The sequence below is a fragment of the Podarcis tiliguerta genome (assembly GCF_965153285.1).
Source record: "Podarcis tiliguerta genome assembly, chromosome: 3".
NCBI lineage: Eukaryota > Metazoa > Chordata > Lepidosauria > Squamata > Lacertidae > Podarcis > Podarcis tiliguerta.
Window position 1 is genome coordinate 113,867,081 of NC_139536.1, and position 20,861 is coordinate 113,887,941.

The 20,861-nt window shown below is 43.9% G+C and overlaps 1 protein-coding gene across 1 annotated transcript in view; it reads right to left on the minus strand.

Moving 5' to 3' along the window:
• Positions 1-723: 723 nt before the first annotated feature.
• The window catches only part of SLC1A4 (solute carrier family 1 member 4), a 36,982-nt gene continuing 16,844 nt past the window's right edge, over positions 724-20,861 (minus strand). The window contains exons 3-9 of the mRNA XM_083435358.1: positions 20,102-20,164; positions 19,272-19,340; positions 15,685-15,851; positions 10,545-10,778; positions 9,283-9,477; positions 7,045-7,179; positions 724-3,824 (exon numbers count right to left, since the gene is read on the minus strand). Of these exons, the coding sequence (XP_083291484.1) occupies positions 3,575-3,824; positions 7,045-7,179; positions 9,283-9,477; positions 10,545-10,778; positions 15,685-15,851; positions 19,272-19,340; positions 20,102-20,164 (1,113 nt within the window). The 3' untranslated portion in view covers positions 724-3,574. The remainder of the gene's footprint in view (positions 3,825-7,044; positions 7,180-9,282; positions 9,478-10,544; positions 10,779-15,684; positions 15,852-19,271; positions 19,341-20,101; positions 20,165-20,861) is intronic.

Sequence of the window (20,861 nt, forward strand, 5' to 3'; positions counted from 1 at the left end):
ACCACTGTAGTTACATTTATTCCCTCCTTTTTCTACCCTCTAGCTTCTCTTATAGGTGACAGAAGTGAGCATGACAGCCTCCCTTACTTAGTTACTTAGTTAGCAGCAGTGGGGGCAAGTTAAAGCAGGGAAACAGTGTAAAGAGGAAAATAATTAAGCCACCCCTTCCTCAACCTGATCCAATTCAGGGAGAGGAGGGAGGCGAGACCCTAGAGTTCCTGTTAAGTTAAAATTAAATGTGTTGGGAGATCCAGTCATAAATATCCTGTGTAGTTTGGTCTTTATCACCTGCAAAATGTAAATTGTTTGAGCCGTTCTTGCAAAAGTAGCTCCTGTATATTACAGGTTGAGAAAATGGGGTATTTCCTGAAGAACAGCTGAACTTAAATGTTGTTAAAAGGTAAAGGTACCCCTGCCCGTATGGGCCAGTCGTGTCCGGCTCTAGGGTTGTGCACCCATTTCACTTAAGAGGCCGGGGGCCAGCGCTGTCCGGAGACACTTCCGGGTCACGTGGCCAGCGTGACGAAGCTGCTCTGGCGAGCCAGCACCAGCGCAGCACACGGAAACGCTGTTTACCTTCCCGCTATAAAGCGGTACCTATTTATCTACTTGCACTTAGGGGTGCTTTCGAACTGCTAGGTGGGCAGGAGCTGGGACCGAACGACGGGAGCTCACCCCACCGCGGGGATTCGAACTGTTGTTACTGATTAGGAAAGATGCTACTTTCAACTTTTGAACTTCTTTTATTTCTTGCTTAAACATTTGCTAGATCAATTAAAGCAGTTTGCTGGTGTTTATTCTCCAAATGGATTTCTTCTTCCCTGCAAGCTCTGATATATACTTTGAATGTGTAAGCTGAAATACTTGACTCATGAACCCCAAGCAAAGCTATAAGCTGGTGCCAGAAACTAGAAAAGATGTACACTGCCTGTCTCTTCAATGTAAGCTAAGTTTATCTGCATCATCTGTTATCTCAGTCTGTATGTCTGTCATTTGTTCAACAGGAACCCTGAAATCAAGACCACAGACAGTGAGAATATACCGCCATCCTTTTTGAAGCGTGCTCAACAAATTAAGCAAGGGATGGATGCAATCTTATGACAATGATTATCTAACAGAAAGGCAATGGGATTATTTACAGATTGTATCTTTCTTGCAGAAGAGAACCTGGCAATTTGTGCAAAGAGGACTGGCTTAACTGGCTGGGCTACTAAGACTACAGCAGGGCCTTTGTCAGTCAGCATGCCATAGACCTTTAGCTATAGGGCCCAGCAAAACAAGACGGCATTCTTTGCATAACACATTGTAAAAAGAAGTACACTTGAAAAGGTACACATGATAAATACTGCTGTGTTCCCACAGAGAAGGGAGATTTTGGGGGCCAGTATTTATGTGCAACCTTTTTTCAAGGGCCTGCACTAAACCAAATTGTGCTGACTGAAAAAGGGTCATTTCAGCAGGTAGATACCGGATCATTCCTCCTGAAAGGCAGATAAGAAATCAGCATTATTATTATTAGTAAGATAATCAAAAGTTTCCTATCCTTGTATCAAGGAGGAGTTCATCTCAGCTTATCCCATTTTATCCTACACAAGACTAAAAGTCTTGTACAAAGAAACACAAGCCAGAGATTGTAGGAGAGTGCCTGGATTCAAAGCTCAACCCAGAAGTCCCAGCTGGGTGTTAAAATACAGTGGTATCTCGGTTTTTTAACGTACTCCGTTCCAGAAGATTATTCAAGTTCCGAAACCAAGGTGCAAAGGGCAGTTTGCAAATATAATAGAGAAAATTGAGAAAAATAACATATACACTCAGTGGAAGCCGTTCAACTTCTGAGGCACGTTTGAGAATGGAAGCATTTACTTACGGGTTTACGGCATTCAAAAACTGAAACGTTTGTCAATGGAAACGTTCAAAAACTGAGGTACCACTGTACCTCTTTGGGGGAAAGGTAGAGCTAGGCTCTCATTCTGTTCTCCCTTCCTCCAAAACAGTCGATATAATGCATTAAATATATTCTGAGCAGGGATGCATTTGCAGCAGCTCTCTATGCCTATATATTAGAATAAGTTGCCTTGTCTGGAGTCCCGTTTTTATGTCCTAATTCTTACCTATGGCTTAGGGGGCATTTAATGATAATGGTGTAGAAATAGTTGGTAGTAGTCCATTAGAGGTCAAGAACTGCTCTTCTAAAGCAAAGAACAAGCACTTTAACAGTCATAGAGAAAACAATGACTATACTGCTTCAAGTCTTTTCTTTGGTCTGCATTCTTGAGGTTTAAGGCCTTAAGTAATAATGTGTGTTAACTGGTACCAGTGATAAGAAGGAAACCAGAATGAGAATATCTGCACAGGAAGCTTACATCAGGCTTTCTTCAATCAGGTTTGTAATATAGATGCTAACACTTACCAATAATCCAGAATGTTCAATTACATTACAAATGCCTTTCATCTGTCTAAACAACAGCCAGGTGTTAGAATAAAGGAGCCCAGAGATGCTCAGAGGCAAATTAAGTGTCTTGTGTAAAACGGTCTTTGAACTTCTTGCATCAAGCTCACTGTGGCCATTCCTGTATAGTTACAGGTTCTTGACATTTCTTAGTTGGAGCAGCTAAAGATTCTTTCCAAATATCCCAATGTTTAACATACACAGATACTGTGGCTTAGCAGGAGGGGGATAAGAGAAATATACCGTATTTTTCGCTCTATAAGACGCACCAGACCACAAGACGCACCTAGTTTTTGGAGGAGGAAAACAAGAAAAAAAATATTCCGAATCTCATAAGCCAGAACAGCAAGAGGGATCGCTGCACAGCGAAAGCAGAAATCCCTCTTGCTGGGATTCTGGGATAGCTGCGCAGCCTGCATTCGCTCCATAAGACGCACACACATTCCCCCTTAACTTTTTAGGAGGGAAAAAGTGAGTCTTATAGAGCAAAAAATACGGTAAATGAGAACGTACTTTTTAGAATAGCTAGGACTAGTTTCCATTAGGCATGCATGTCTGGCATACATTGGTTCCAGTCCACTCTGCATCATCAAGATATATCCAGTAACTGGTAGCAGAAACATAATCCCATAATCTCTGGCCTTAGAATCAAGAAGACTTATCCCTTCACAGAGAGGGGGCCTTTCAGAATACAACAGGGCAGGCTTGATGTAATAAAGGGAGAGAACTCAATTTGTCTCCCCGTACAAGCTAGGCTATCAAGGTGACCTTGCCTAGTACGATCCAGCAGTCAAACTCTACCTCTCAGAGTGGGCCTTTAGTGTTCCAGCAAAAAGCAAACACCTTGCTTTCACTCGTATCAGCACACGAGTGTTGCATATTTTGCACACACGCAAAACTATGAAACATCACTACCTCATCACAAAGGTGTCTGCACTCAAAGGGGGAAACACGCCAGAAATGCGCGCGCGCACACGTAGTCTGTGACTGGCTACCACAGTGTTCCATAAATGGAAAAGGGACACATCTGTTCAATCCAAACGGCCGCTTGGGTCTGCTCCAAGTTAAATATGCTGTTGTCTCCAACATACAGTGTCCTCAGAGTGCCTCCCCGCTCCTTCTCATTCATAGGACTGACTCTTTAGATTCTAGATCTTTAGTGCTAGGTGGCGGAGCGGCAAATGGGATGTCTTGGTTTCTGTGCATTACCAGAGGTGACGTTTCCCCCTCAGCCTTGCTGTTTGGAACGGCTTCTACGCAGACTTCGTTTAGTTTTTCTTCTGCTTTCTCCTTGGCTTCTTTCTGGTTCAGATAATGAAGGATACCTGCTCCAAAGGCATCCCCTTCTACATTCACAACTGTAGTGGTCCGGTCCCTGGTCAATTGGGAAAGAGCACAAAGGGAACCCGGTGTTAACAAAACATCACAGGAGATGAGATTGCTCAGTCAGCCTACAGGGTACCATGTTTCCCCCAGATGTATACAGTTCAGATGTCATGAGAAACTCCGTAGAGCTTCTCAGAATTTGCTCCATTTCTGTGAGCAGGCTCAGGGTCAGAAGCAAAGCCCACCTCATGCAGAATATTGCTCCCCCAGTTCTACTTACACCCAGCCCAACAAGCCTTGAAACCTTGAAGAAGGGCCACAGCCTAGAGGCAAAGAATCTGCTTTGAATGCAGAAGGCCCCAAATTCAATGCCTGGTATCTCCAGGTTAGGGCTGAGAGAGACCTGGTCTGAAACACAAGAAAGCTGCTGCTTCCAAGCACAGTTCAAAGTGTTGGTGCTGACCTTTAAAGCCCTAAATGGCCTTGGCCCAGTATATCTGAAGGAGCGTCTCCACCCCCATCGTTCTGCCCGGACACTGAGATCCAGCGCTGAGGGCCTTCTGGCGGTTGCCTCATTGCGAGAAGCCAAGTTACAGGGAACCAGGCAGAGGACCTTCTCAGTAGTGGCGCCCGCCCTGTGGAACGCCCTCCCATCAGATATCAAAGCAATAAACAACTACCTGACATTCAGAAGACATCTGAAGGCAGCCCTGTTCAGGGATGTTTTTAATGTGTGGCATTTTAGTGTATTTTTGGTCTCTGTGGAAGCCGCCCAGAGTGGCTGGGAAAGCCAGCCAGATGGGCGGGGTACAAATAATAAATTATTTATTATTATTATTATTATTATTATTATTATTATTATTCAGTGTGGACAATACTGAGAGTAGCAGAATGAGAAGGATCCACATTAGCTGCTTTCCTGTTTTCTTCCGTCGCAACTACAGGCAAATGTAGCCACCATGAGAATGAACAAGGATAAACCTGAACAGCCACAGCAATGACCTCCTTATTTCCTCCAGTAGGAATAAACAAATGACTGGAATGAAACAGCTCACCTCCTTGATGATAGCTCAGTCAGTAGAGCATGAGACTCTTATAAGTGGTGCTCCAGCCACAGAGGCTAATAATAATAATAATAATAATAATAATTTATTATTTGTACCCTGCCCATCTGGCTGGGTTTCCAACAGAATATTTAAATACAATAGTCTATTAAACATTAAAATCTTCCCTAAACAGGGCTGCCTTCAGATGTCTTCTAAAAGTCTGGTAGTAGTTTTTCTCTTCGACATCGGGTGGGAGGGCGTTCCACAGGGTGGGCGCCACTACCAAGAAGGCCCTCTGCCCGGTTCCCTGTAACTTGGCTTCTCGCAGCGAGGGAACTCCCAGAAGGCCCTTGGCGTTGGACCTCAGTGTCCGGGCAGAACGATGGGGGTGGAGACGCTCCTTCAGGTATACTGGACCGAGGCCGTTTAGGGCTTTAAAGGTCAGTGGTAATCAAAAACAGTGATTACTATAGCTGGCTGGAGGCATCAATACTTATATTGTCCAAGGGTGTGACTCTAACCAGACAGGGCAGCAGCAGTTCCAGGGGAGGAGAGGCTACTCTCTGCTGATTTGTGGCTTGTCTCATAGGAAAATGGAAGGCTGCTTTACAGCGAGTCAAACCAATAGTGCATCTAGCCCAGTATTGTCAGGGCTATTGGCACCTGCTCTTCAGCGTTTCAGTCCTATCTGGAGATGTTGAGGACTGAACTTGTGACCTTCTGCAAGCAGAGAGGGTGCTCCAACACTAAAGCTCCCTACAGCTCCACCCTCCACAATGCTTCTCTCTTAGGGCTTGTCCACACTTATCTTTTGTCCCACTCTTTCCAAGCACAGGCCCACACTTAAAAGCTCTTGTGTCCCAAGCATTTTCTTTTTTTGGTCTGAGCTTTCCCCACTTTTCAGCGTTCAATCGGAGCAAATGTCAATTTGGGTTTTCCATGGATTGCTATTTGCTCCAACTGAGCTTTAAAGAGCGGGTTTTCGTACAGAGCTTTAAAGTGCAGACCATGCCTGGAAAGAGCAGAGGAAAGGGAAGTGTGAATCAGCCAAAAGTCAATCATTCCCAGTGCTGCCAGACAAAAAGTGCCTGGAGGGGTGGATTGTAGGAAAGTAAGTTACTATGGAGAGAAACTTTAGCTCCCTTCACAGGAACACAACAAACTGTCTTATAGCTTGTCAGACTGTTGGTCAATCTGGACCCAAATTGTTTACTGACTGGTAGACTGCAACCCAGAGTGGATCTACACACAGAAAAAAACACACTATATATGAGTCAGAAATTAAATCGTTATAACAAAAAAAAACCCTATGTAAAAATCGCATAGAAAATATGTTTGTTCTCTGGCGCCATCTGGTGGTACACATTCAAAGCATTGGTGGTGGTTGTTTTTTTTACTAATGTAGCTGAGTCCCTAATTACTTTAACTGGGGATTCTAAGGATAAGCTGTGCCATAACATCATCAAGATTGGCCCTTGATAACTGGCCTACAGTATACAGCATCTCTCTTTCATTTTTTAGGTTCCTGCCTTTTAGGAATTCTGTACTTCATTCACACTGTCAGCTTAAAAAATATATATATTCTGAAATGTATTGTTATGAGTTTGTGGGGAGGAGGCAGGGAAGCTAATTCCTGGATCCAGCACAGATTCAACTGCTGGAATAGCCAAGCCAGCCTGATCATGGCCCACTAAATATGGAAATGGCTCTGTGCCAAAGGACAAACGTGTGGGTCTCCCTTACTCAACGTTCTGTTAGTTAGAAAGACAAGAGGCTGGAGTTGAGAGTTGAGTGATGTGAGCTAGAAGCTGGATGCAAAAGTGGCAGATTGGAAACGCAGAGAGAGAAAGAGAGAGAGAGAGAGAGAGAGAGAGAGAGAGGAAGAGAGAGCCATGGCTGATTTCTGCTAGGGTTCAAGGCTGTGGCTATGGGAGAAGCAGGACATTCTTGGCATGTCAATGCTGTAAGCCCCTCCATCATAGGCTCAGCTTGTATATATGTGTAAATAAACCATATATCTTAAGGACACTGCAGTCTCCACGGTACCTCGTTGCAAAGGAAACACAATCTTGGGCGAAGCACCCCAGGAATCTCCCACCACTTGGAGACTGGAGTGGTGTGCAACAGTATGCTCCCCTCAAAATATAATATTCAATTCATGCCACCAACCACCTGCAACGATGCCACAATAATGTGTGCCCTAACCACACACCAAGTACTTACACAATCCAGTCGACAGCCAATATGAGGGAGATGTCATTGGTGGGAAGTCCAATTGCCTCCAGGATAATAGCTATGGTGAGAACTCCTCCCGCTGGAATTCCAGCAGCTCCCACGCTGGATGCAGTTGCCGTTACACTGTCAACGGGAATCAATATTGGTTACTGTTGTGCCGCAATGGCACATAAGCATAAAAGTGCCAAAGGTTTCCTTTTTTGACTAGGGATATTTCTACCTTTCCACATGCTGGCACAACATGTTCCAGGTAAAAAGGCAAAGGACCCCTGACAGTTAAGTCCAGTCGCAGACGACTCTGGGGTTGCGGCGCTCATCTCGCTTTACAGGCCGAGGGAGCCGGCATTTGTCCGCAGAGTTTTTCCGGGGTCATGTGGCCAGCATGACTAAGCCGCTTCTGGCGCAACGGAACACCAAAACCAGAGCAGTGCACGAAAACGTCGTTTACCTTCCTGCCGGAGCAGTACCTATTTATCTACTTGCACTTTTTGGCGTGCTTTCGAACTGCTAGGTTGGCAGGAGCTGGGACCGAGCAACGGGAGCTCACCCCCTCGCGGGGATTCGTACCGCCGACCTTCCGATCGGCAAACCCTAGGCTCAGTGGTTTAGACCACAGTGCCACCCCTGTCCCTATGTTCCAGGTAGGTAAAGGTAAAGGTAAAGGTACCCCTGCCCGTATGGGCCAGTCTTGACAGACTCTAGGGTTGTGCGCCCATCTCACTCAAAGAGGCCGAGGGCCAGCGCTGTCCGAAGACACTTCCGGGTCACGTGGCCAGCGTGACATCGCTGCTCTGGCGAGCCAGAGCCGCACACGGAAACGCCGTTTACCTTCCCGCTAGTAAGCGGTCCCTATTTATCTACTTGCACCCAAGAGTGGTTTCGAACTGCTAGGTTGGCAGGCGCTGGGACCGAACAACGGGAGCGCACCCCACCACGGGGATTCGAACCGCCGACCTCTTGATCGGCAAGCCCTAGGCGCTGAGGCATTAACCCACAGCGCCACCCGCGTCCCAGGTACTTAGATGTAAAAACAGAAATGCTTTTTTGCAACACAGATGATTCATATCACCATTGGGAACCATACACTTACTACTAGCGCTAGGTTTAATTTTGTTCATCATGGTCTCCATTTGCATCACACTCACAATTCAAAGCGCATATATTTCTCCAAGCTGTATTCTGCAGCTCTGAATCACTGTTGTGCACACTCATCTTAATTATGTATCTATTTATCTTATTTCTTAAATTTGTAGCCTGCCTTTTCACCAGACGGTGCTCAAAATAGCTAACAGCAATACAATACAATAGAACATTAATAAAAGAAAGCAAAAAAGAGGAGGCATCAATAGAAACAACCAGTTAAAACCAATAGCAATGTATTTATACATCAGCTTAGGAACAAAGGCTTTTGCCTCCATGCAGAAAGCCACAGAAATGGGGTTAGCTTGGTCTGCCTTGGAAGGGAACAAGTGGCAGACTTTGGGCTCTCAAATTTCAGTGGCCCCGTGTGACGCTAAAATTCAGTGCGCACCCAACTGCCACACTCTGTTCCACATCATTGTTGTGGTGCCCCCTGCAGTGCTGGTGCCCAGTGTGCCCAAACCGGTCCTGCTACCCTGAAACCACCTCTGCTAGAGAAGACCCAGCTTGGCCCTTTTACAGGACTCTTTCACCCAACACAGGGCTCAAACCCACAACCCTGAGATCATGAGTCTCATGCTGAGACCTTCTGCCCATCTGAGCACTTATTCACAACTGCAAAATATACTGCTTTTTCACTGGGAGGAGAAAGTTGCTGATGTTTTCAGCACATTGAACCCAGACTACCCATGAAGCGGAACACTGCCCATGGGGTGCCGTCTTAAGAGGACACTATTTTCTGCCTATTCCCCCTGCAGACTTCTGTGCTCCCATCCCCAAAGAAGATCTGAGGGATCTTCCCTCCAGAACAGCATGTTGAGTGGCAGGACTGGTGGAAGACTTACTCCCGTAGATCTGAGTCCCTTCCGCAAACAAAAGCTCCTTCATCCACAGAAGGGAAAGCCTGGATTTAACCCACCACCTCTGTGAAGGGCACACGTTCTAAATAGTACTAGAAGTGCAACCAAGAAAGCTGCAAGAAGGCAAGCACCTTTGCAGCTAGATAACTCCATTTATTGCATATCCTCAGTGGAGCTATCGCTGCATTCGGCCATCAGAAAAAAGCAGCTCTGCATTGCAACTTACAGAATGGTGAAGATCTGTCCGCTATTGAGCTCATGGTTGTTCAGCTGGGCAATAAAGATAGCAGCTACACACTGAAAAATGGCAGCTCCATCCATGTTCACCGTGGCCCCGATTGGCAGAATAAACCTGCTAATTCTTTTGTCTATTCCATTGTTCTCCTCGATGCATTTCATCATTGATGGAAGAGTTGCAGAGCTAAATGTGGCCAAGAAAGGATATCATCATCAGGTCTGGCAATGTATATAACCCACTAATATAAACATTCTAACAGCTGGATCTCTCTGCCAGCCTAAACATATTGTGCAGCATTCCAGGTACATGCCGTTCCAGGGTAAAAGAGCTCCACGTTCTATATTTCCAAAAGATACATCCAACTCTTATTAGAGGAAAAATAAAGGGTGGTCTAGGGTACATTTTAAAATTGCTGTTTCTGTTTCAGAGCTGTTGTGACTAGTTTAAGCAAGACACTGTCTAAGAATTTAGATTAGAGTGGATTTCATTATTTGTCTTGGTGGCCAAAAGCAGACAATTTGCACCTCAGCTATCTCACACTATTAGGGAGGTGCTGCTATTTTCTCTGGCCCTTTAAAACTGGTCAGAGCCTTCATTAAGTGGGAAAGGGAGTGAAGAAACAGATCATTTACAACTCCTCGCTTGAGCTGCCCGCGATGGGGTTGCAACAGGGACCTCTCTCTCTTTTTAGCCCAATTGTAAATGCCCCCCACCCGCTTTGAAACTAATAAGAGGAAATGGCTATGTCAGTCTCAAACTGGCATAGCTTATGAGCCTGATCTTGGAGCTTCTTGTAGGATCTTGGAAGAATTTGGATCCAGTGGAACCAAGGCTGCCTCTGGCCTGCTCCTGAAATGCCTTATTTCGGGCCTAACTAATGGCTACTTCCATCAGCAGGTCTACACCTGCAGAGCTTTCCACGTGCAAGGAGAGAGGGGGCTCTTTGGTGGGCACCCCTACTCTGCTGGAGAAACTCCACCTCATCTTAAATCTCTTCAGCCAGTGGATCAGGAGGGCAGGATTACTCTGTCAAATTCTGACAGCTATATTAGGGTATATAGACATGGAACATCCAAATATCATTCTAAAAGCCTATGTGACATTTTGAGAAATTAGACACCCATAGGAGGGCTTCTTGCATTGCAATAAAAGCTACGAAAATGACTAAGCAGGTCATTAAGCTAGAATTATTACCCTGGACTAGAATAATGCTATTCCCATTTCACATATAAAAGCTTACACCAACCAACCTGGAACAAGTGGCAAAAGCTGTTGCAAACGGTGTTATAAGTCCTAGCAGAAAAGTGAAAGGGTTTTTGCGTGTAATTGCAAAATAAATAAGTGGTAAAACGACCAGTCCATGGATGAAGTGGCCCAGAATCGAAGCAAATATATATTTCCCAAGGCTCGTCACCAGAAGCATGATGTCGTCCATTTCCACTATTTTGCTTCCAACAAGAAATGTGATGCCAATAGGTACATACCTGCAGGGAAGTTAACAGTCAACATTAGTAAGGAACAAGGTCTTTAAAGTGCCATAAACCAAAGCATGTGAAGAATGCAACAGCCATGCCATACAGACCAAGTCTGGAATAACATTCTAATTAAAACATTTGACTAAGGTTTGTTCTTTGATGAGCATATTTCCCCCCACCAACAATATTACCCTTTCTGCATCGCCTACATTTCCCAAACCCTTATATTTAAGGCCCACCCTCATTATTTGTCAGCTTCCATGCTGTGCTAAATCAGCCCTGCAGCACTGACCCAGCTCAAATGGGGCAGGGGAAGATCTGAGAGCTACAGGTAAAATATCTGTGCTCCCACAGCAAAACTGTTACTGTCTCTTCCTCTCATCTATTGGGCAAGGGACATCATATCAATGCTACTGTTTAAATAAGTGTGTGGGCCTCCTAAATACATAGGAGCAGAACAAATTGATCCAAGCTTACAAAAGGTCCCAGGCTGACTCTCTTGCATTTCTTGGTATGGCCAGGAAATATTCCTGCCTGAATCCCTGGGGAGTGGTTGCCAGACATATAGACAATTCTGAGTAAGATAAACCAATGGTTTCACTAAGCATAAAAGCAACGTTATTTGTTTCTAAATATGATTTGAGCATGAAACCTAATGAAGTTGATGTTTTGAATGCCACTTTTTAAAAAAACTTAACTGTTTGATCTTTTAATCTATAGCTGGGTGGCTTTTCTTCACGTTGCTAATTAGTATTTCAAAGAGAGAGATAATAAATTCCAGAAAAGGAGAAAAGCAGCCCTGAGAATTTCTGTTCATTCCAGGGTCAAGTTAAAATGTATGCCCATAATCTACAAAGTGGAGGATTATTTGATGACTGATTAACTTGGAGTGTTGGCTTAGTAATGACAAAATGACGATGCCACCTATCAATTGCTTTAATATTACAAAGGCATTATATTTAGGAATTGCGGGGGCGGGGAGAGGAATCCTACTCAGATTCCAGAGCAAACACACCTGATTTGATCTGGGCAGATCATGGCCCAGAAAACATTAATCAATCCACAGTCCAGGGGATTGCTTTGCAAGAAGGTCCATAAAAATGTTTTGCGTTTAAACTCCCAAAAGTAGGGCATCCATAACTTGGACTGACTAACACTCAGAGCTCCTTATCTCTGCATGCTTTGAATTCATATACAATGTCACACAAGAATATATCACCGAGGGCAACTGCTCCACATTAAGGAGTGTAAACAAGCAAATAAATAAATTACAGAAGTACAGTGGTGCCCCGCAAGACGAATGCCTCGCAAGACGGAAAACCCGCTAGACAAAAGGGTTTTCCGTTTTGGAGGTGCTTCGCAAAACAAATTTGCTATGGGCTTGCTTCGCAAGACGAAAATGTCTTGCCAGTTCCTGCGGGGTTTTTTTTCCTCCCCCCCCCCTTTTTCCCAAGCCGCTAAGCCGCTTAACAGCTGATCCGCTAAGCCACTTATCAGCTGATCCGCTAAGCCCGCTAAGCCGCTAATAGCGCTAAGCCGCTAAGCCGCTAATGGGCTTGCTTCGCAAGACGAAAAAAACCGCAAGACGAAGAGACTCGCGGAACGGATTCTTTTCGTCTTGCGAGGCACCACTGTAGTCTTTTTCTTTACAATCACTTGTGTGTACATCAACTTGTGAGTCAATGATGTTCTGGTATAATCAGTGTTTCTTCCCACAAATGGGCTTAACTATCAAGCTGCACAGTGAAATCTTAACGGTATACAATCAATAGTTTAGAAAACTGGGCCAATCTGTCCTTATATGCATCTCTCCCAAGGCCTTCTTGGTAGTGGCGCCCGCCCTGTGGAATGCCCTCCCATCAGATGTCAAGGAAAGAAACAACTATCTGACTTTTATAAGACATCTGAAGGCAGCTCTGTTTAGGGAGGTTTTTAATGTTTGACTTACTATTGTATTTTAATATTTTGTTGGAAGCCGCCCAGTGTGGCTGGGGAAACCCAGCCAGATGAGCGGGGTATAAATAATAAATTATTATTATTATATTATTATGATATAAGTGACAATACAGGTCTACACAGGGACAAGCAGCCAGGGCTTCAGGTCTTTTAGCCCTTCAAAAGTCGCACACTCACTTTGGCCACTTTCAAATCTAAGTATCATATGACACAATTGGCATTTTGCTGTTCAGGTCTGGATTTCTTTATTATTTATTTTAATGTTTGATGTTTTATGGCATTATTATTATTTTTCTGTTGGGAGCCACAAAGAGTGGCTGGGAAAACCCAGCCAGATAGATAGGCAGTGTATAAATAAATTATTATTATTATTATTATTATTATTACAGAAAGAGGCTCTCTGGCCTTCTATTTGTTAGCCTAAGGAAGGCTCCTTATTGTGGAGCAGTTGCCCTTGGTGATATATTTTTGTGTGACTTTGCATTTTGCTATTATATCACTAGCCTGTGTATTGTTTGTTGAATTCGTATACGGCAAGTCCTTTTGGGAGTGATGGGATCTCACAATGTTCTGTTACTCTCAGGGGGAACAGTATGGGAAGAAAGCATGGCTGCCCCCAGTGTGTACGCTGAGAACTTGGGTGGGCCAAACTTTAATGAGCTCATCCATCCCTAATTATCCTTGGAAGTAAAAACCTTAAGCTGCTCTAATACAAATCCCTAATGGCAAGTTCTAACATAAAGGTCTGGCTTCTAAGGTCATATGTTCTACGAGATTCGTTCCATTGCTTACGGACCAAGCCCAACATTGGACGCTATTAACTGCTGAGAAAAGATTCTTAAGAAGATGCACGCATACACCCCCTAAAATGATGAATTTCAAGTAAAGCAGTGATTATGTGTGAAGTCTGGCTTCCACTTTCCCTTTTCACCCAGGAAGATTTTATGAACCAATACCTGAACGCAGTGGCGTAGCGTGGGGGGTGCAGGGGGGGCCGGGCGCACCGGGCGCAACATTTGGGGGTTAGGGTTAGGGGGCGCAAATCCACAGGTTAGGGGGCGCAAATCCACGGGTTAGAGAGCGCAAATTACTTGCCTTGCCCCGGGTGCTGACAACCCACGCTACGCCACTGCCTGAACGTTGCCACCTGCAGCCAAATATTCTGAAAAGGGCTGCTCGATAAGGGGTGAGCTTGCACAACATCCAAGTTTACTGTCTCACTGTGAACACCTTGTTTCAAGGAGGATGCTCGATCCCCTAAAGCATGGGTTTTATGTAGGAGACTAGGGATAACCACTTAACAGATTTTATTTGTAAGACCGTGGAAGAAACAAATAGTTTTCAGACCGGAGTGTGAGCCAATGTGGTGTAATTAGTGGAGAAACCTTTTTTGGTACAGAAACCTTCACATCCCTTCTCCACCCTATTCCAATCCCCTATTTTTTTCCTGAACAAACCAGCTCCACCTTGCTCCTTCTGAACATCCCACCTTCCCTAAGACCTTCCTTTCCTCTTACTTTAACATTCTGTCCTCCAGAAAACCTCCCCTGGTGTTGGTGCTGACCTTTAAAGCCCTCGGCCCAGTATACCTGAAGGAGCGTCTCCACCCCCATCGCTCTGCCCGGACACTGAGATCCAGCGCTGAGGGCCTTCTGGCGGTTCCCTCATTGCGAGAAGCCAAGTTACAGGGAACCAGGCAGAGGGCTTTTCCGTAGTGGCGCCCGCCCTGTGGAATGCCCTCCCGTCAGATGTCAAAGAGATAAACAACTATCAGACGTTTAGACGACATCTGAAGACAGCCCTGTTTAGGGAAGTTTTTAATGACTGATGTTTTATTGTATTTTTAATCTTTGTTGGAGTTGGGACGCGGGTGGCGCTGTGGGTTAAACCACAGAGCCTAGGACTTGCCGATTGAAGGTCGGCGGTTCGAATCCCTGCGACGGGGTGAGCACCCGTTGCTCGGTCTCAGCTCCTGCCAACCTAGCAGTTCGAAAGCACGTCAAAGTGCAAGTAGATAAATAGGTACCACTCTGGTGGGAAGGTAAATGGTGTTTCCATGCGCTGCTCTGGTTCACCAGAAGCGGCTTAGTCATGCTGGCCACATGACCTAGAAGCTTTACTGGCTCCCTTGGCCAATAAAGCAAGATGAGCGCTGCAACCTCAGAGTCGGTCATGACTGGACCTAATGGTCAGGGGTCCCTTTACCTTAATCTTTGTTGGAAGCCGCCCAGAGTGGCTGATGCAGTTTTTAAATAACAGCATCAAGTGTAGCAGCAGGTCCCCTGTACATTTCAAAGATCCTGCATTTCATATGGCATCTGTACTGGCATTTAAGTAGACAGGCAGACGGTGTGCTGCCGTAAGAACTGGATTAATAATTCTTAGGCTGGTTCAGACTTCATACCTGTAAACTAGAAATGTATATGTGGGTACGTATACATGTAGTTTTGCCAGTTCCCCAGTACTGGAACACCAAAGGAAATCCCTAAAAAAATTATTTGCATGGGCACAGAAAGAAGATATGTGACACTGTTATGATAAATCCAGACCCATCTCATAAGAACATAAGAAGAGCCTGTTGGATTAGGGCAATCTCCTGTGCCTATACAGTGGTACCTTGGGTTAAGTACTTAATTCGTTCCGGAGGTCCGTTCTTAACCTGAAACTGTTCTTAACCTGAAGCACCACTTTAGCTAATGGGGCCTCCTGCTGCTGCTGTGCTGCCGGAGCACGATTTCTGTTCTTATCCTGAAGCAAAGTTCTTAACCTGAAGCACTATTTCTGGGTTAGCGGAGTCTGTAACCTGAAGCGTATGTAACCTGAAGCGTGTGCAACCTGAAGCGTATGTAACCAGAAGCGTATGTAACCCGAGGTACCACTGTATTTAGCTGATTTGTGCTGCTTTTGCTGATGCTAACACACAAAATTGCCAGAGAGGATCGTCCCAAAGAACACTCACCACATAATCCAAGATACTAAGACCATGGTTGCTTCGTTGAAGGAATTAAAGAAACGGATGAGTTCTTCTCCTTCAGTGCCAAGCTTTTTTAAGGCAACTCCCAAAACCAGAGAAAAGAGGACGAGCCCCAAGATATTCATTCCTTCAATATCTGTGCCAACTGGGAACTGTGAAATAATACATAGTTGTAATATTAAATATATTAGCGCTAAACTCCAATTCTATGAAATTAAATCTTTAGGTCAGTTTTCCCTTTCCCCCTCTTTTGATATGAACTACGGCAGGTCACACAATGGATAGAAGATACATGCAAAATATTGTAGAAACACCAGGGGACAACTAGAAACAGCCAGTCTCTAGACACAAATGTAAAACCTTGAAAAGAAAATATTGTTTCTAGGAGAGCTCAGAATAAAGACAGTAGAGCCTCCATCAGTCCCAATCTCGAAATTTAAGGGTTAGTGCTTTGTCACAGGATCAACCCTTCCCCACTCAGCCCACCTGGTCACAGCCTGCTCCATTCAGCAGTGACCACTGCTATCATATAGTTGACATCTTGAAATTCTTCTCTATAGACTGACCATACAGACCAATAGGTTAAGAATTACTTCTATATCTGGTTAAATTTTGTGAAAGGAAAGACGGGTGTCGTATGTGCATTGACTAAAGGCACATGCATTAGACATAATGTCTGAATGGAGTCTGCAAGTGTACATATTGCACACATGTAAACTCTGTGCAGAGTTTAGGGTGACTGTGCATGTTTTGGGGGTACTGCAGGCACAACCCCAAATTGCCCCCATATGTTTGATTGGTGCATATGTTGTCTGAACAAAACTTACATAATCAAGAGAGGTAATCAAAAGCAAGAATAAAACACAGGCATGCTTGTGAAATGTTATACTGTTCATTGTACATCAGGGCAGGGTGTGTGGGTGTGTATTCAATTGAGATGTTCCAATTTTCCATGTGTCCCAAGAATCCAGCTCTGCTAAAGTGGTAACTCAATATCAAATAGAATATTTCCCCATGACAAACCATTTCAGGCTAATGCTGGATTGCATCTATCAGAATCCTAAGCATACCTCTTCAGGAACTTATTTTTGAATAGACATTGACCATATTATTATTATTATTATCTGAATTTATATACCACCCTGTACCTAGAGGTCTCAGTTCACATCACAAGTGCTGATGTGGCATCATGCTAAAACCCTTGGAAATACACAAACACACAGACACACACACACACACACACACACACACAGAACAATCCATGTGGCAATAACCTGCCAAGTCAGAGATTATTTAGAAATACTTTGTTCATATCTTAGAGATGCTCTGATTGTCAAAAAAACAAATAAATCAAACTATTTAAAATAAGAAACAAAATGAAACATTCAAGAACTAGAAAGGAAAACTGTTCAAAGTCAGCAACAGCTCGCCAGATTTCAAGGACAGCCTAAGGCGTATCATGCTGTGTTTCCAATGTACGCAGGACTCCATTATACCAGAGCACCAGCAGATCAAAACATGAGAAAAGGATTCCACATTATTAAGCGTCCAAAAGCCACATTAAAATCTTACAAGAGAAAACAAAAAGAGGTAAATGGTTTCAGTGTGTGTGTGTTTCAAATATAATATAAACCCAGTACAGTGGTGCCTCGCAAGACGAAAAGAATCCGTTCCGCGAGTCTCTTCGTCTAGCGGTTTTTTCGTCTTGCAAAGCAACCCTATTAGCGGATTAGCGGCTATTAGCGGCTATTAAAGGCTTAAGGGATTAGCGGATTAGCTGCTAAAAGGCTATTAGCAGCTTAGTGCCTTAGAAAAAGGGGGTGGGGCGCGAAAAAAAATAGCAAGAATCGCAAGACATTTTCGTCTTGCGAAGCAAGCCCATAGAGAAATTCGTCCTGTGAAGCGCATTGAAAAACGGAAAACCCTTTCGTCTAGCGGGTTTTCCGTCTTGTGAGGCATTCGTCTTGCGGGGCACCACTGTACAGCACATATTGGCTCTTGCCCTTTGTAGCTTAAGAGTTTTCACACATGCCATCTGAACTGGAATGTAAACAGTCCTATTACAGTGGTACCTCGGTGTACGAACTTAATCCGTTCCGGAAGTTCGTTCTTAAACCAAAACCGTTCTTAAACCGAGGTGCGCTTTCCCTAATGAGGCCTCCTGCCACCGGTGCCCTTCCACCGTTCAGCTTCTGTTCTTAGACCGACGTAAAGTTCACTAACTGGGACACTACTTCTGGTTTTGCAGAGTTCTTAAACAGAATAGTTTGTAAACAGGGCTGTTCTTAAACCGAGGTACCACTGTACTCTGATTGTATCTGGACATCATACTAAGACACATCAAGTCCCAAGCTGGCCAATCGGAGGCAGCCTCAGCATGGATACTGAAGTCCCCCAAAACTACCATGAAAGGATTCTCCAACACCACATCCAAGACTACCACCAGCAGCTTAGTTCTGTCTCATTGGCCCAACAACACAAACAAGGCATTACACCCACACAATGCAGATAGGTCTCCAGGGAAAGGATATGAAATGTTTTTGGTGCTGCACCAAGCACCTGAGAATAGGGCCGCCCAGTCAATTCACCCAGGTTTCAGTTATGCATGCCAAGTCAGTGTTCTCACCTGCAAACAAATAATGGATAATACAGTGGTGCCTCGCAAGACGAAAAGAATCCGTTCCGTGAGTCTTTTCGTCTTGCGGTTTTTTCGTCTTGCGAAGCAAGCCCATTGGCGGATTAGCGCTATTAGCGCTATTGACATTTTAAGGGCTAAAAACGGCTTTTTAAGGCTTAAGGGATTAGCGGGTTTGCTGCTAAAATGCTTTTAGCAGCTTAGCGCTTCAGAAAAAGGGGTTTTGGAGCGGAAAAAAAATCGCAAGAATTTTTGTCAATTTTCGTCTTGCGAAGCAAGCCCATAGGGAAATTCATCTTGCGAAGCGCCTCTGCAAACAGAAAACCCTTTCGTCTTGCGGGTTTTCCGTCTTGCGGGGCACCACTGTAGATGTTTTGTTCTCAAAAGACCTGGCATTTAGCAGCAACACCACCAGACCAAGGGGGCTTAGCAGGCTGGCACCCCCACATTATGAGACACAAAACAGAGAGGGCAATGGCTTTGATGTAACTGTCCAATATGGCACAACCTTAGCAACTGAACTTTTAACAAATGAGTTTTATATAGTTTTAGACTCTAAATATGAAGCATCATGTTGTTTTATGATTTCCTAGAGGATCTGGGACTCCAGCACGCTGGTTGCTCCTCCACAATCAGCAAACCCTAGTAATGGGCGAAAATGTGCCTTTTTCCCCTTTAAGTGAAACAAACGAAGAAACAGGCTGATTGGCCTATCCCTCTCTAGGGATGGCCTCAGGTCACTGCATAGAGGTTGCCCTTGTGTTTGAGAAGGACAAAGGATTAAAAGACAATGCTCTCTGAGAGTGCTTTAATTTTTAAAAAAATCACACACATTTTGAAGCCAAAAGTCCAACTCTAAAGGAAGCATTTACATTCACATGTTAAGATTTATGCAAAGCCTTAAAACATGAGAGGGGGAAACAAAACAATTGCTTACCTTTTCAATCGAAGCATTTCCAACAACAGAAGTTCCATTTATCACTACTGCGTTGTAATCAGTAATATACTGTTAACAATAAAAAAAATATTAGATTAAATATTCTATGTAGCATTACAGAGGTATGCAAGTTGATTGTTATACAGCAGCCTTTCCCAGCTTTTCTGCCTTTCCAATGCTTTGGTCTACAACTCCCACCACCGTGGTCAATAATCAGGGACAGTGGGAACTAAACGCTAAAACATCTGGAGGGCAGTTGTTTGGGGAAAACCGCTACACAGCTTGCGAGTTCACATCCAGAGCTTCATACATATAATAAGGGAAACCACTGCACACATTGGTACAAATAAAATTAACCCATTTGTCAAAATAGTTTTCTTTTACCATTTTAAGCCTAGAGGTAGCCTAGGAGCTTTTTCTTCACTGGTACTTCTGAACATACCCTGACCTTCAATCTTACATACACTGGACCTAGCAACAAATCCCATTGAATTCAGTGTTATTTACTTTTGTAAGCATGCCTAGGATTTATAATAATAATAATAATAATAATAATAATAATAATAATAATAATATTTTTTTATTTATACCCCGCCCTCCCCAGCCAAGGCCAGGCTCAGAGCGGCTTACAAGCAATAATAATAATAATAATAATAATAATAATAATAATAATAATAATAATAATAATAATAATTTATACCCCACCCATCTGGCTGGGTTGCCCCAGCCACTCTTATGTTATTATGCATCTTATAAAGACTTTAGGAAGATTTAATTCTAATCTCAAACTCATATGAAGAGGGTGAAATTAACACAAAACCATTGCTTACCTTTTCAATGGTAACGTTTCCGATAGTTGCGTTCCTTACTATGGCTTTATAATCGGTGGCATACTGTAAATGCAAAAGGATAAACTGAGTCCTACACTGGTAGACAGATATACCGGCTCACTGTTAAGACAGCTTGTAAATATCTCAGATCTCTTACATGTAATTTTGGAAACTGCTACTTGCATTGATGAGGCTCTATTGATATTAAGAGGTCAGTTTTGCTCTCTTAATATCTTTGTGTTGCGTTCTGATGTGCGTTTTGTAAGACCCTTTGTGAAAAATGTTTCTTAAAGAGCAGGTGAACCATCTTTTAAATTCAACAAATAAATAACATTGCTTTCGATATGTAGTCCCCTATATTCAGCTTTTCCTGTGATTCAATGGTAGGTTACGGCTGCCATATGCCCGGGATTTCCCGGACACTTCCGGGCTTTGATGGATTTCCTTAAAAATAGCTCAAAAAGCTCAATTAATTTTTTGGGAGATTTGGAAAGGAGAGGGGGCTGAACAACTTTTGTGTCCGGATTTTCATTTTTTGAAATATGGCAACCCTATTAGGTGCTCTATTTTCAGTTGGGATGTTTTCCTGCCCTGCCCTTGGCTGTACATGGATATTATTTGTCTCCTTTGACAGAGACACACTGGTGGTGCATGTAGAATGTCTGAGGAAGCAGCACATTCAGCTTGTGTCTGGGCTCACTGACTTCTGCTTTTTGAAGTACAGTGGTGCCTCGCAAGACGAAATTAATCCATTCCGCGA